General features: G+C 36.2%; 1 protein-coding gene across 2 annotated transcripts in view; it reads left to right on the forward strand.

The window, feature by feature from the left end:
• The window catches only part of GRIK2 (glutamate ionotropic receptor kainate type subunit 2), a 671458-nt gene that overhangs the window by 475425 nt on the left and 179392 nt on the right, over positions 1-16641 (forward strand). For both annotated transcript variants that reach the window (XM_067011529.1, XM_067011530.1), the window contains exon 11: positions 16142-16348. In XM_067011529.1, the coding sequence (XP_066867630.1) occupies positions 16142-16348 (207 nt within the window). The remainder of the gene's footprint in view (positions 1-16141; positions 16349-16641) is intronic.

The raw sequence follows: 16641 nt of genomic DNA on the forward strand, positions 1-16641 counted from the left end.
TTTTATGGTCTCAGGTCTTACACTTACATATTTAATTCATTTTTAGTTTATTTTTTATATAATGTAAGAAAGTAGTCCAATTTGATTCTTCTGCATGTAGCCGCCCAGTTTTCCCAACATTGTTTACTAAAGAGGCTGTCTTTTCCACATTGTATATTCTTGACTCCTTTATCATAGATTAATTGATCATATGAGTGTGGGCTCATTTCTGAGCTATCTATTCTGTTCTATTGATCTATGCATCTGTTTTTGTGCCAGATCATACTGTCCATTTGACTGCTGTAACTTGGTAGTATGATTTGAAATCAGGGACCATGACACGTCCAGTTTTTTTCTTCTTTCTCAAGATTGGTTTGCGTGTTTGGGATCTTTTGTGTTTCCATACAATATTAGACGTATTTGTTCTAGTTCTGTGAAAAATGCCTTTGGTATTATGATAAGGATTGCATTGAATCTATAGATTGCCTTGGGGAGTACAGTCATTTTAACAATATTAATTCTTCCAATCCATGAGCATAGTATACCTTCCTATTTGTTTGTGCTAGCTTCAATTTCTTCAATCAATTTCTTATAGTGTTTTGAGTACAAGTCTTTTAACCTCCTTGGTTAGATTTATCCCTAGGTATTTTATTCCTTTTTATGCAATTGTAAATGGGATTGTTCTCTTAATTTCTCTTTATAATAGTTTATTCTTATTTGTAGAAATGTAACAGATTTTTGCATATTGATTTTTTTATCCTGCATATTTACTGAATTTGTTTATGTGTTCTAACAGTCTTTTTGGTGGTGTCTCTAGGATTTTCTATGTAGAGTGAGTGTATGTCATCTGCAAAAAGTGAGAATTTTACTTATTCCTTTTCAATTTGGAAGGATGTTGAATTTTGTCAAAAGCTTTTTCTACATCTGTTGAGATGATTGTATAATTTTTATTTTTGATTTGTTAATGTGGTGTATCACATTGATTGATCTGTGGATATTGAACCATCCTTCCATCCCTGTGATAATCTCACTTGACCATGGTGTATGATCCTTTTAATGTATTATTGAATTTGGTTTGCTAATATTTCGCATCTATGTATACCAGTGATATTGGCCTGTAATTTTCAGTTTTGTGGTGTCTTTATCTGGTTTTGGAATAAGGGTGGTACTGACCTCATAGAATGAGTTAAGAAGCATTCCTTCCTCTTCAGTTTTTGGGAATAGTTTGAAAAGGATGGGTGTTAGCTCTTCTTTAAATGTTTTGCAGAATTTATCTCTGAGATTGTCTGGTCCTGGACTTTGTTTTTTACTGATTCAGTTTTATCACTGGTAATCAATCAGTCTGTTCATATTTTCTATTCTTTCTGATTCATTCAAAACCCCATTTCCTCATTGATTTTCTGTTTAGTTTTTCTAACCATTGTTGAAATTGGGGCGTTGAAGTTTCCGACCATTAATATAGAATCATCTATTTCTTCCTTCAGTTTTGTCAGTTTTTACTTCATATATTTTGGGGTCCTGTTTTTAGATGCTTATATGATTATAATTGATATATTATATTTATGGATTGACCTTTTATGAATATTCTATGTTCTTTCTTTCATGTAACAATTTTTTACTTAGACTCCATTTTGTTTTATATTAGTATGGTCACTCTTTTGGTGACTGTTTGCATGGAATATATTTCTCACCCTTTCACTTTCAACCTATTTTGATCTATACTGAGTCTTTTGTGGAGAACATGTAGTTGGATCCTGTATTTTGTTTTAAACCCGTTGCCTTTTAATTAGAGAATTTGATCCATCTACATTTAATGTAATTAATGATAAGGAAGGACTTCTGCCATTTTGCTATTTGTTTTCTGTATGTGTTATATGTTATTTATTCCTCTGTTCCTCCATTGGTACCTTATTTTGCATTTTAAACTGATTTTTGTAGTGTACTATTTTGATATCCTTCTGTTTTCTTTAACTGTATACCTTTTACTTAATTTCTTAGTGGTTATTATAGGACTTATGCTTAACATCCTAATTTATGGCCGTATAGTTTGAATTAACACCAATTTAATTCCAATTGTATGCAAAATCTTTACTTCTATATAGCTCTGCCCCTCTACATTGTTATTGTCACAACTGCTTTATGTATGCATACCTATTAACATACATTTATCATTATTGTTTCATGCATTTGTCTTTTAACTGATATATGAAAAAAGAGGAATTATAAATCAGAAATGAAAATAATGTGGGTTTTTATATTTACCTGTGTAGCAATATCTTCCTGTGTTCTTAATTTTTCCCTATGACTTCAATTTACTGTCTGGTGTCCTTTCACTGCAACCTAAATGATGCCCTTTCACATTTCTTTTATGGCAGGTCTACTGGCAACAAACTCCCTTAGCTTTTGTTTATCGGAAAATGTCTTAATTTCACCTTCATTTTTGAAGGAAGGTTTTGCCAGATATAGAATTCTTGGTGGATAATGTTTTCTTTTAACACTTTAAATACCCACTGCATTCTGGTTTTCATGATTTCTGATGAGAATTGGCATTGTATTGAATATTTCTATATATGACAAACCACTTCTCTCTTGCTGCTTTAAAGATTTTCTCTTTATCTTTCAACAGTTTCATTATAATGTGTCTTCCTCTGGACCATTTTTAGTTTATTATTCTTGGAATTCATTGAGTTTCTTATGTGATATTTTTTATTAAATTTGAGAACTTGGCTATTATTTCTTCAAATATACTTTTTGCCCCCTTTTCTCTTTCCTGTCCTCCTGGGAGGGTCATAGTGCATTTTTTTAGTCCACGTGATGGTGTTTCATAATCCTTTAGGCTCTCTTCATTTTTCCTCATTTATTTTTTTTCTGCTCTTCAGACTGAATAATTTCAATTGACTGATCTTCAGTCAAAAATAATTGACTGATTGTTTCTTCCGCCTGCTCAAATCTACTATTAAACCCTACTGGTGAATTTTTCATTTCTGTTACAGTAATTTTCGCTATATAACTTTTATTTGGTTTCTTTTTAATAATTTCTATTTCTTTATTGATGTTCTCTATTTGGTGAGATTTTTTTTCTGATGGTGTCTTTTGATTCTCTGTATATAGTTTTATCACTTTGATCATATTTAGAACAGTTGATTTAAGTTTTTTCTAGTAGGTCTGATGTCTGGTTTCTGTCAGGGACAGTTCCTGTAAATGGGCTGTACATTCTTGTTTCTTTCTGTACCTCATAATTTTTTATTGAAAAATGGACATTTTGAATATTATAATGTAGCCACCTTATAAGTCAGATTCTACCCCCAACCCAGGATTTGTTGTTATTATCTATTGTGGTGGTTGTTTGCTTAGTGACCTTGCTGAAATAATTTTGTAGAGTCTGTATTCTTTGTTATGTGGAGCCACTGAAGTGTGAGGTTTCTAGATTAGTGGTCTTCTATTGATTTTATTAAGATTTCCTTAAACTCCTGGAACAAAATAACAGAAAACAAAACCTCTCTCCATCCTTATAGTTTGTTTGTATATTGAGACACTCCCTCACTGTTAGCCAGGCAGTTTACAATTCTTCCCTTCTTCCCTTTCTGCTTGCATAAAGACTGAAGTCCAGCCAGAGGTAAATGCTTAGAGTCTTCTCAGGTCTTTTCTGAGCATACATCTAGCCATAGACACCTATGTGGCTTTCTAGATTTCCTTAAATATGTGCTGGGGATTTTCATAACCCTAATTGTCCCAAGTATCTCTTTTCCAAGCCTCTTCTATCCCAGGCATTTTAGTTTTTCTCTTGCCCCTGCTATTTTCTCTTGCTCAGGAAGTAGTGGCTAACATATTTGCCTTCAAATGCTTATGAAAAAACCACCCATGAAGGAACTTCAGCCCTGGGGAAGCTCCTATGTAGGCAAAACAAAGGCAAATCCTTGAGCTGATCCTTCACAGAATCATCACACAGGTGAAAACACAGAACTATGTTCTTTGAGAATAGGCCCATAATGAGCCCTGTGGTATGCACAACCTGCATCAGAAATGCAGGCTGCCATCTTCAAGGCTACTGCAGAGTTGGGGAGTGGAGGGTAGTAGTAACTGGATAAATTGATACGCTACAGACCTCTCTTACCAAAATTCTGTAGTTTTTCTTGTCATAAAGCATTCCCTTGATTGTTGTGAGTTTTTTATTAGGTTCCAGAGTTCCTACAAAATTGATTTCTAAAAACTCTGACAGTTTTTGCCAGCTTATTCATTGCTTCTACAGCTGCTTTTTCTCTACCATGGTAGAGTTGAGTGGTTGCAAATGTATTGCCCACAAAGCCAAAAATATTTACTATTTGGTTTTTAAGAGCCATTTTGCTGACCTCTGCTCTGGAAATCTGTATATAAAATTTGCATAAAGATATTTGATTAGTGAATGCATGAATGGATACATTGGTGGATGAATGGATGGATGAACAATAAAAATATTTTACATTTATATTTTAACAAGAGGTTATTAAATGTAGATATCTGCATGCATCTTGTTAAACATCATATAACAACTTGCAATGTACTGTCTTAGAAAAGTATAGTAATTTATTGATCATCATTGGAGTTGCTGTTTTTACTTATAGGTCACTATTCCATGCAAGAATGGTGGTAGCCAGTTAAAATCCAAACATGCCAATTGAAAACATATATTAGTACTGAGAAAACATTCTTATTGTTATCATAAGCTGTTTTTTGGTTTTTTTTTCAAGTTCACATCATTCATTGTGTTCTTAATCTATCCAGGGGTATTGCTTGTTTGAGCAGTGGGATAAGTCATAATCAGATAGTTACAGTGAGTTGATTACTTATTTGTCAAAGAAATATCCATCTTCTTGGTATTGCTGTGTATGATAATGTCCTTTTATCCTTAATCTCCCTTTTGAAAACTTGATTCTTCACTTTGCCTTCTCTTGAGCTTCCCAGGGCAAGACGTTGAGATTTTTTTTTTTTTTTTCTCATATTAAGGTATAACTCTATAGTTTTAAGGAGCTGGCTCATCTCCCTCAAAGGAACTTCAGCATCCTTTCCCCTGCCCTTCGTGCTGCCCATTCATTAGCCTTCTACTTCTAATAAACTTTGTAGCACCTACCTGATCTCCACACTCTGTAAACTAGTTGCTCTGTTATTATTATTTAATTCTTTCACTGTGAAGGCAGTGATAGGATACAAAGAGTAGGTACATAAGGCTCAGAAAGTAGAAAGAAATAAATGATTCCATGGGAAAATATAAACTGTTCAGTTTTAAGTTTTAATCTCCATAACTTTAATATGATGTCATTATTGTAACCATGTGTTTCTTTCATTTGGCCCATATGAATGCTATTGCTATTAACAAAGGTAATTTTTGTCAACCCTATCTTCGTTAAGGAAAAATTAAGAGTCATGAACAATATAAATATAAATTCATAAAATATAAATACTTTACAGTTAAGGATATTGTTACCCATAAACAACTGGAGTTTCGGCTGGTTGCCACAAAGAAATTTTAAAAGATTTCTGGTCTTAAGGGTAAATTCCAAACCAGACTAGGTCTAACTGAATATCTATTTCTGTTTTCCCACATAAATGATTTGAGGGCCACTGTTTCATAGGTTCTGATATTCACCAGAATGTTCTAAAACAAGACAGAGTCATGTTTCTCAAAAATGTACTCTCTAGTGATATTTTCCCTCTGGTAATTAATGAAGCAAAGTAGCCATGTAAACAATACAGGATTATATAAAATAGATAAAAACCTTCAATTCATCACTAGATTGGAAGCTCCATAAGGGCTGGAATTTTTAGGTATTGTTTTGTTTTGTTCTTCATTGTTGTATACCTGGAGCCTAAAAAAGTGCTCGTACATAATAAGATTTTGATATATGTTTGAATAAATAAATAAATTAGTTATTAGTCCTATTGTAATAGTAGGGGATATTTTATACATATCATAGAAAATCAATTTGCATCTTAATATCCCTAATCTTCTGAAACCACGAGTAAGACAATGATAGTTCAAGTTCATGAAAAAAACAATTTAGATAAGGGCTTTAGATAAAGACTGAGGGACATATAAACTATACACTTAGGACTTCCCTGGTGGCACAGTGGTTAAGAATCCACCTGCCGATGCAAGGGACACGAGTTTGAGCCCTGGTCCAGGAAGATCCCACATGCCACAGAACAACTAAGCCCGTGCGCCACAACTACTGAGCCCATGCGCTACAACTACTGAAGCCCACGCACCTAGAGCCCATTCTCCGCAATGAGAGAAGCCACTGCAATGAGAAGCCTGTGCATCGCAACGAAGAGTAGGCCCCGCTCACCGCAACTAGAGAAAGCCAGCACACAGCAACGAAAACCCAACACTGCCAAAAATAAATAAATAATAAAATAAATAATTTTTTAAAAAAATTATACACTTAAAAGTATAAAGTTTTATTATATTTAAATAATATATTTTGATCCCCTTAACCTTAAAACATATTTTACTTTTTCAGAACTTCATTTTGGGTTTATTCTGTGCCTAATCCCAGTCTAATGCAGATAAAAATATATGAATTATTGCGTTCCTTAAAACTGAGGTTGACAGTAGAAATGCTGACAAATCCTTATTACAGATGCCAATGGACTGAAGTGCCTTTACCTCTAGCAAATGCTGATGTGGAGATTTAAGACTATGTGAGAAATCAGTAAAGTTGCCCAGGAGAGTTTTATCACAATATTCATTGAACTCAGTATGTGGCACAGTAATTGCTTCTGGTACCATTTTTCTTTTCTTACACTAGGTTATTATTTATCCTTGTGCTGTGTGAAACAGAGAAAGAGAGTCTGAAGGAGAGTCATAACTCGATGTAAACTATCTTGTGACACAGTGTAGCTGGAGATAGGGATCACAGCTGGAAAAGTGTGTCTTACTTCTCAGAATTAAATGTGGGAAGAGTGATATTAAACATTGTAGAGATCCGTAAATACTAAAAAGATGCACTCAGATAACATTTTTTTCCTAGTGATATGAAACCCTGTTTAAAATATACATCTAAATAGGCTTTTTAATCTCACAAGGACCAACAAATTTGTTTGCCTGTGACAGAAGTTTCCTTATTAGCTGATAGGTGAAGGAAATCAAATTAATAGGTACAATGGTTACTACAAAAAGCTGGATTAGTGAGATTTAAATAGTGTAATAATTTTTGGAATTTTTGCTCTGCTTTTGTATCTTGTGCACATATATCCTTCACATTCCTTATACACTTTTAGGTAATCACTGACGTTCATCATATTTTTCTCCAGTGTTCCAGAGAGTTTGTATGAAAGGTGTATCATAAATATTTTGGAACAAAAATTTTAAGTAGAGAGAGACAATGATGACTTAACAGTGCAAATGGGGGAGAAACATTTTTTAGACATTCATATGTTGTTACCTAAATCTGTTGGGCTTAAAATACGCTTTTTTTACAAATTCTTTTTTTTTTTTCCTATTTATTTGGTCGCAGTGTGGGACATGCGAGGTCTAGTTCCCTGACCAGGTATCAAAACTGTGCCCCCTGCAGTGGAAGCACAGAGTCCTAACCACTGGACCACCAGGGAATTCCCTTTTTTTTTTTTTTTTTTACCAGTTCTCGAAGTACTTTTACGTTAAAAACCTGTGCTCTTACTTGAAAAAGAGATAATTTATCATGTAGAAAATGAATATTTTAGATTATGTATTTACTTCTATTCTACAGTGTTGTTTTGATTGCATTGTTCAATTAGTAAATGTATTACCATTTGGCATGCAGTGTATTACTGGCTAATCCCAGTTGATTGAAAAAATAATAAAGCCATACAATGCATGTTAAGTTATCTAATGAGCTCTGTGTAATTATGCATTTGTATGGAGTTTGGAAACGATTACTAGGAACCATTTAATGTGGGAAGTATAGTATAAAAGTAAGTGATCCAGTAGTCTAACCACCTAGGTTGTATGCTGGCTATTGACCTTAAGCAAAATACTTAGCACCCCTGCCCTCAGTTTCTTCATCTGTAAAATAGAAATAATAATATCACTGAACTCACATGCTTGTAATGAGGAATAAATAAGTTAATCCAAGGAAAGCACTCAGAACAGGGCTGGGCAGTAAGTAGATGCTTGGAAAATGTTAGATAGTGCTATTACTTAATGTATGGAACTTGAAAAATGGTCAACCTTTGTGACTTCTAAGTAAAAATAAAATACACATCCATTTACTTATAAATCAGAAACTGGATGAAACCAAAGTATGAAGTTCATAGAATTAATTATTGTAACAAAATACTTCTTTTGATCCCCATTCCACCAGCCAGAAATTCTCTAGCTGTACCCTCCTCTTCAGGGGAGCACGATATGTTCTTTTCAAGTCCCTAACCCCCTGCCTGTGGGTGAGGAACCTGAGGATTTGTTACCACTATCCCCAAACCCCATAGGGGAACTTAGCTGTCTTATAAATTTTTCCTTCAAGTTCCCTTGGCTTCCCCAGTTGACCATAGCCGTCCATTTCCATTCAGTTCATTACAGCAGTCATTTTATTTGCCAGCCTCTTATGTACCTGGTGATGTTGGGTGCTTTTGATGCAAATTTAAGGACCTATCCTGCCATCTAGTTCAGAAGATATACATGTAAACCAGCACTCTCTACTCAATATGGTAAATATCATGGTAAAAGTATTCAAAAGTTTTTGTGGGACAGTCAGAAAAAGAGATACCTGAATATGCCTGAATTGTGAATACCCAGCACAAGAAAGCTGTTTAGCTGCAGGTTTCCTCCTCTTCCAAGGTAACAAGGGCATTTAAATTGTGATCCATGGAAATGTGTTATCTAATTTGAAAGATGAGAAGTCCAGGAAGAGTCCAGGAAGAGAGGAAAATGAGTATAATATCCCCAAGGTTGGAAGAGGACTACATCTGTCACATTTGTAGTATTCTGTATATCCCTGGGGAATACATTTTATATGTGATCATATATTAGATAAAAATTAGACATGATTTTAACTGTCCTTTTTAACTTATGGTAAGCCCAAATATCTAGCTTTGAATTTAGTTACAGATTAATTTCTGATTCCTATGTGTTTTACCTAATTTCATTTAAAAATGCAGCATATATGGATTTTCCACAAATTATCTTATGGTATAGAAAGTGATAGAAGATTGTGGGAAAAGTATGTATCTTGGAATTTAGAAAACCTGAGTTCAAATCTCTTCTTGGCCTCTTCTTAGGGGTTCTTTATCTTTTCTTAGCTGTGTGACCTGCGAAAATTATTTAACCTCTTTGAAAAATGACAATTGTAAAATATTCCTAATAAAACTCAATTGAATCATATGAAAAGATGCTCAACATCATCTTTCCTTAGAGAATTGTGAATTAAGGAAACTATGAAAAGTCACTACATACCTGTTAGAATGAACAAAATCCAGAAAACTGACAACACCAAATGCTGATGAGGATATGGAACAACAGGAACTCTCATTCATTGCTGGTGGGAATGCCAAGTGGTTGGCAGTTTCTTACAAAACTAAATGGACTCTTATATGATCTAACAATTGAATGCATTGATATTTATCCAAATGAGTTGAAACATATCCATACAAAAACCTGCACAGGGATATTTATAGCAGCTTTATTCATAATTGACAAAACTTGGAAACAACCAAGTTGTCTTTCAGTGGGTGAATGGATAAGTAAACTATGCTATATTCAGACAATGGGATATTATTCAGCACTAAAAAGAAATTAGCTATCAAGCCATGAAAAGACATGGAGGAAACATAAATGTATATTACCAGGTGAAAGAAGCCCATCTGAAAAGGCTACGTGCTATATGAATCTAACTCTATGGCATTCTGGAAAAGAGAAAACTCTAGACACAATAAAAACGATTAGTGGTTGCCGAGGATTAGAGGGGAGGGAGGGATGAATAGGTAAAGCACAGAGGATTTTTAGGGCAGTGAAACTATTCTGTATGATACTTAACAGTGGTGAGCTACATGTCATTATATATTTGACAAATCCCATAGAAAGTACCACCCTAAGGTAAACTATGGACTTTAAATGATAGTGATGTGTCATTGTAGATTCATCGAAAATAACAAATGTATCACTGGTGAGGGAAGTTGAAAACAGGGGAGGCTAGGCATGTGTGGCAGCAGGCGGTATACGGGAACACTCTGAACTTTGTGCTCAATTTTGCTGGAAACCTAAAACTGCTATAGAAATAAAGTCTATTAAAAATCCATTGAAAATTATTGTATCTAAAATAATGAAATGATAATTTAAAAGTTATCTGCCAGGTACCTTTTGTTTAATTCTCCAAACAACTTTAAAAGCATTGGTAAATCAACTTAGAGATGAGATAATTGAGTCAGAACATTAACCAATTTATCATTTATTTAATTAATATTTTCTTTGCCCCCACTATGTGCCAAGCATTGTGTTAGGCATTGGAGATACTATAATGAATCAATGTGGCTGTTATATTCCAGGGAAGTGGGACAATCAAAAAGGATGTAAGCCAACAAATAAAAAATTGAAGATAAATTAATTATTATGAGAAAATAAAGTGTTGAAGTAGAGAATAACAGGATTCTCTTTACATAAGGAACCCAGGAATGTTTTCACATTTCATTTGAGCCTTAAAGGAAGCCAGAAAGCTCACCAATGTTTAAGGGCCTTATAGACAGATAGAACAATATGTTAAAAGGCTCTGAGGCAGAAAATAGCAGGATATTTGAAGAACTGCAAGAAAACAGGATATTTAGAATTTAAAGAGAAGATGAGGTCAGGGAGGGAAAGGTAGAGTATAAACCTTTATGATGAATATTTTATTTATTTACCACACGTTTCTGTGTGGGCGTCTCACTGCTGTGGCCTCTCCCGTTGCGGAGCACAGGCTCCGGACGCGCAGGCTCAGCGGCCATGGCTCACGGGCTCAGCCGCTCCGCGGCACGTGGGATCTTCCCGGACTGGGGCACGAACCCGTGTCCCCTGCATCGGCAGGCAGACTCTCAACCACTGCGTCACCAGGGAAGCGGTACCACACGTTTCTTGAACATCAACTAGTTGCCAGTCATTTAGTTAGGCACTGAAATATATTAATGAACATAATCTCTAATGTCTCCACACTCAAGAATTTATATTCCAGTAGGGGAAGAAAGAAACACACACACCCCAATAAATAAATACACATATACATACGAACATACACACGTGCATACATACATGCATACATACTTCAGATTGGGCTATGAGGAAAATAAAGCAAGGTAAAACAATAGAGAGTAACTTAGAAGGGAGAGGTAGTTTATATATAGTGTGTTTTTTTCTGAAGAGGTGATATTTGAGCAGAGACCTGAATGATGAGAATGAAACAGCCATGTGAAGATCTTAGGAAAGATCCTCCCAGTCAGAAAAGGAGAGAAAAGAAGGCGATGCAAAGACCTCAGGTCAGGAATGAGTTTGACAAGTTTGAGGACAAGGCCAGTGTTCCTGGACATGATGAGAGAGGAGAATGAGAAGCTAAGGTTAGAGAGGAAAGCGGGCAGGGCCTTGAAGGCCATCGTAAGCAGTTTTGCTTTTATTCTAGTGTAAATGAAAAGGCACTGATAGGCTGTAAGCAGGTACATGATAAAATCATATTTACTTTTCACAAGATCTCTGTGACTTTCTATGGAGAGAGGACTGTGGGGACATATAAATGGAAAAGAGAGGTAAGAGGCTACTATAGGAATCCAGATGAAAAATAAAGATTGCATGAACCACAGTGGTAGCAGGGATGGTGGGAAGAAATTGACGAGTTCAAAATACATTTTGGGGCTTCCCTGGTGGCGCAGTGGTTAAGAATCCACCTGCCAATGCAGGGAACACGGGTTCGAGCCCTGGTCCAGGAAGATCCCACATGCCGTGGAGCAACTAAGCCCATGCGCCCCAACTACTGAAGCCTGCGCTCTAGAGCCCGTGCTCTGCAACAAGAGAAGCCACTGCAATGAGAAGCCTGTGCACTGCAACGAAGAGTAGCCCCCGCTTGTCACAAACAGAGAAAAGCCCAGGCGCAGCAATGAAGACCCAATGCAGCCAAAATTTAAAATAAAATAAAATAATAAAATTAGTTTATAAAGAAAAAAAATACTTTTGACAGAAGAACTTGTACGATTTCCAAAGGTTAGAACAGAGAGTGAGAGGGACTCCCTAGCTTTTGAGTTGATTACTTTTGTGAGTGCTGGAACCATTTATCAAGATGAAAACACGTGGTGGAACAACAGGTTTCAGGGGTCACGAGAAGGAATTTGAATGTTATTCTAAATGCATTGGCAGTCTAGGGATGGTTTGAAGTGGTGGCGGTGATATAATTCAATGTATACTTTAAGAAGATCATTTTTGTTGCTCTGTAGTGAATGAGCAAAAAGAAAGGGAAGCAAGGATGATGCCTCAGTGACTGGCTTGAGTAACTGGAAACTTTCCACTTTCCGAAAGCAGAGAGAACTGAAAAGGTGTACAAGTTTTGGGGAAAAGAAGAATTTGATCTGGGAATTAAGGGATGTGAGATGTCTATGAATGACTAAGTGGTGCTGACAAGTGCTGCTGGAGATGTGTGCCCAAGACTTACTTGGAGAGGTCTGGGTCAGATATATAAATTTTGGAGTCATCAGCGTAAAGATGTTATTGAATTTGATGTGTATGGCTAAGATCATTTAGGGATGCATTTTAAGAAAAGAAGGGGAGAGGGGCCATAACCAAGTCTTAAGAGTCATCTACATTTAGAATACGGTAGAAAAGAAACAACAAAAGGTCCTGAGAAGCAGGTTATTGGAACAAGTACATATACTTTGAAATTAATTCTATATAAGGAGACAGATTGATTATTAAGGGGAGAGAAGATGACTCAGTTAATTAGGTCTTGGAGCAAGTGAAAGGTGATGGGGATGTGCTATGTATCTTTCTTTTTGTCCCTCCAGATTCATTCTTCACTCTTCTTCACTCTCCCAGGAGGGTGACCTGTGCAAATCACATTAATAGACTGCTGTACCCTCTGACTTTTGATTGGTTTTGACTAATGGGAAGCCCCAGAAGGAGATCAAAGGGAGGGAAGACAGCAAGGTCATGGTTTCTGTCCTCATGGATCCCTCCTGTAGTTGCCTTATACTGCTTATATTTCTCAACTGAATATCACTATTCTGCTGAAAGCGGCATCCTGTGTTGCGACCCTGACTGATAAAAGAATCAGGACGTAAGTGTAGAGATTGGTCCAATAAGCACGGGGCCATCTCCTCCATAGCAGTAGACAAAGGAAAGAGAAAATGAGCTCAGATAATTGACTCTGGTGGGTTTTGTGATCTGAAGGTAAAGGTGTCACATGTGATTGCTTTTAATTTCTTGCTGAGGTAATTAACTGAGTATTAGAGTGGGAAGCTGTAAGTATAAAGAAAAATGGATAAAATGTTCATCTCATAGAGTTGGACATGGATACTACCATAAAATGTTTAAGGATATTAATTTTAGGTGTAAACAATTAGCAGTGTTCTACTCTTCAGGAGTAGGCATGGGAAAAACAAAAAGTTGTTTATATAAGGCATGGTTTTGTAAAGCCGAATACCCAAGCACAAGATGGGCAAAAGGCATGAGAATGCATGTAGTATAGAAGTTATACTAGTGGACCAAGGGATGTAGGGCTGACAGTGAAGTGAGGAAGGGGTTGATAGTGGGAAAATGTGGAGGTCACTGTGTTAGAGGTCTTTTTTTTTTTTTTTTTTTTTTTTTTTTGCGGTACGCGGGCCTCTCACTGTTGTGGCCTCTCCCGTTGCGGAGCACAGGCTCCGGACGCGCAGGCTCAGCGGCCATGGCTCACGGGCCCAGCCGCTCCGCGTTATGTGGGATCTTCCCAGACCGCGGCACGAACCCACGTCCCCTGCATCGGCAGGCGGGCTCTCAACCACTGTGCCACCAGGGAAGCCCTAGAGGTCTTTATGGAACTGAAGAATTGTAGGCATGGGTATGATTGAAATATGAATTGGATTAATGGGCTGTTAGAAATCCTAATTCAGAGGTATATCATCTTCTGAGAAATGCCCAGTGCCGTTTTGATCATGGGAGAGGGAGGCTAAATGAGAGAAGGATTTGGCAATGAGGAGGTAAAAGGATTGAGTGTGACCATGTTGATCCAAATGGATTTTGAATACAATAGTGAAGGTTGATAAGATTTGGAAGAGAGAAAAATTGTCATCCAGTTGCTAAAAATTTGAAAAGCAAAGGCTTCTCTTCCCACTTATCCCACAGATCTTAGTAAATCTTCTGATTCAAATTTCATTGGATAACAGCAGTTGTAAAGAGAGAGCCTGTTGTAGGAGGGTGGCATGAACCTCAGAGGAGCAAAGATTATCTCCGGAGGCAGGGGAAGAAATGGTCTGGGGCCACAATGAGGGGCAAGAGAAGGCACCAAATGTGTTTCTGTCCCTGAGGGGTGTGGGGGTGACACTGAAGAGAGTCTCTGGGACAGAGGATATAGTTCAGTAAGGCAGGAATGAAAGGGACATTCCAAAAATTGCGTGAAGATGTGGAACAAGGTGCTGATCTTTGAGCAGGACTTCTTTCCCACAGTGGAACATCAGAAGAGCAGGAAACTGATCAAGCTAGAGTGTGCATGAAACAGTAGGGTCAGGCCAGGTCAAAGGATATGGGAAGAAAGATGGAATTAGCCTTGTTTCTGAGATGAGTATGGGTGAGCTGACACATTGCTGTTTGTCCAAAACTCCTTTAGGTATTATGGCCCTCATGAGATGAGTGTTGTTCTCCCAGGGTTGGGAAAAGGGTGATTGCATTGCTAGATGGACTGACATGGCAGCCTCCTAAGCTTTTTCACTTTGCAGTGTCTTTTTCTAAGAGAGAAGCTTCCAGAGGCTTTGCCCATTGTCAAATAGTAAGTAGTAGAGCCAATTGCACCCTGGTTTAGTTACAGGACAATCTGTAACACCATGCTCCACCCACTCCCAATAAAATATGCTAATACATGGATTCTCTTAGCCCTTAGTTAAACATATAATCTTTAAGAGGGCCTGCCTTGCAGAGCCTTACAAGATTTGGTTCCTCACTTGCTCTTCATTCTTACCTTGTTCAACTAATTCCCTCACATACTGGATGTGACTTCAATCATACTGATGGCTGTTATCCTCGTCCCTAAACACTCTAGTATCATATTGATCTCAGGCTTTTTACTGCTGTGTCCTTGTCCTGACATGCTCTTCTTTCAGATTTTCAAATGTCTAGGCTCCTTCTTATCTTTTAGGTTCTAGTGCATGTTTCTACTCCTCAGAAAAGATTTCCAGACATATTACTCAATTCTGTCTTATCTTATCTTGCCAACTACCTTAATGTCATTCGATATCTTATTGCCCTAGTTTATGTTTTTATACAGTTTATCAGCATCAGAAGTAATGTGTTCTGGTCGTTTAGGCGTTTATTATTGTTTTCTTCCCCTATATCATGAACTTCATTTATCAGGGATTTCTCATATATATAGAGGAGGGCTGGCTCATAGCAGGCTCCATAAAATCTTGTTGGATGAATGCATAAACACTTGATAAACTTAGTTTCTTCTTCTATATTCTAAAGTAAGCTACTACTTTTTCTCTTATAATTATAGTAGTTGTAATTTTCATGGTTCTTAGAACTAAATGTGATAATGTATATAAAAGTCCCTAATTCAGTTCTTAGCACATGATAGGCAATTAAGTAATGACTTTTTTTCATTCCTTTATCAATAAACCTCACTGAAACAGCACACCAGAAATTAATTATATGGTATAATTCAAATTGGGGTATTGTAATCATAGTGAAATTATGTCTTAGTATTATACATTGTATAGTATGTATCTCATTATATATTATTTATATGTGATATAAGATGTGGTATAAGATATATATCATTTTTATTATATAGTTGTGTCAAAGTTATATTTAAATATTCTCTTGTGAGACCCAAGTATTCTCAAAGTAATCTGCCTTCTTAGTGTTTCAAACTATATTAATTACAATTAGAAGAAAATAAAATTGACTGTTGTAAATTAATGTGAAATTTTGTATCTTGTAATAAACTTATAATTGTGATAGTAAGTTTCGTGATTAACTGACACTTCCTACCTTCATGTTTGCTGTTTCCAGGAAGAACCCTATGTTCTGTTTAAGAAGTCTGACAAACCTCTTTATGGAAATGATCGATTTGAGGGCTATTGCATTGACCTCCTCAGAGAGTTATCTACAATCCTTGGCTTTACATATGAAATTAGACTTGTGGAGGATGGGAAATATGGAGCCCAGGATGATGCCAATGGACAATGGAATGGAATGGTCCGTGAACTAATTGATCATGTAAGTCCCTTTTCTCATTATTTATTAACTTTGGAAGATTTCTAATAGATTTACTTTTTTGGTTTTTTTTGATGGTCAGGGGTTAATGTCAAAGAACAGTAATGTATTTTAAGTAGTTATTTTTTTCAACAATGTTATTAAAAGTATAATTTTTGTCAAACATAAAGGATGTAAGGGATGTATATAGTTCTGTTAGAAACAGATGTCTGTCTTAAATTAACTAGTAGTTAGTGATTTAATATCTTGGAAGTATTTGGTCCTAATTTGTAAAATGGAATGTGGTTTCTTTTTTT

Source organism: Kogia breviceps, chromosome 13 (genome assembly GCF_026419965.1).
Source record: "Kogia breviceps isolate mKogBre1 chromosome 13, mKogBre1 haplotype 1, whole genome shotgun sequence".
NCBI classification, from domain to species: Eukaryota; Metazoa; Chordata; class Mammalia; order Artiodactyla; family Physeteridae; genus Kogia; species Kogia breviceps.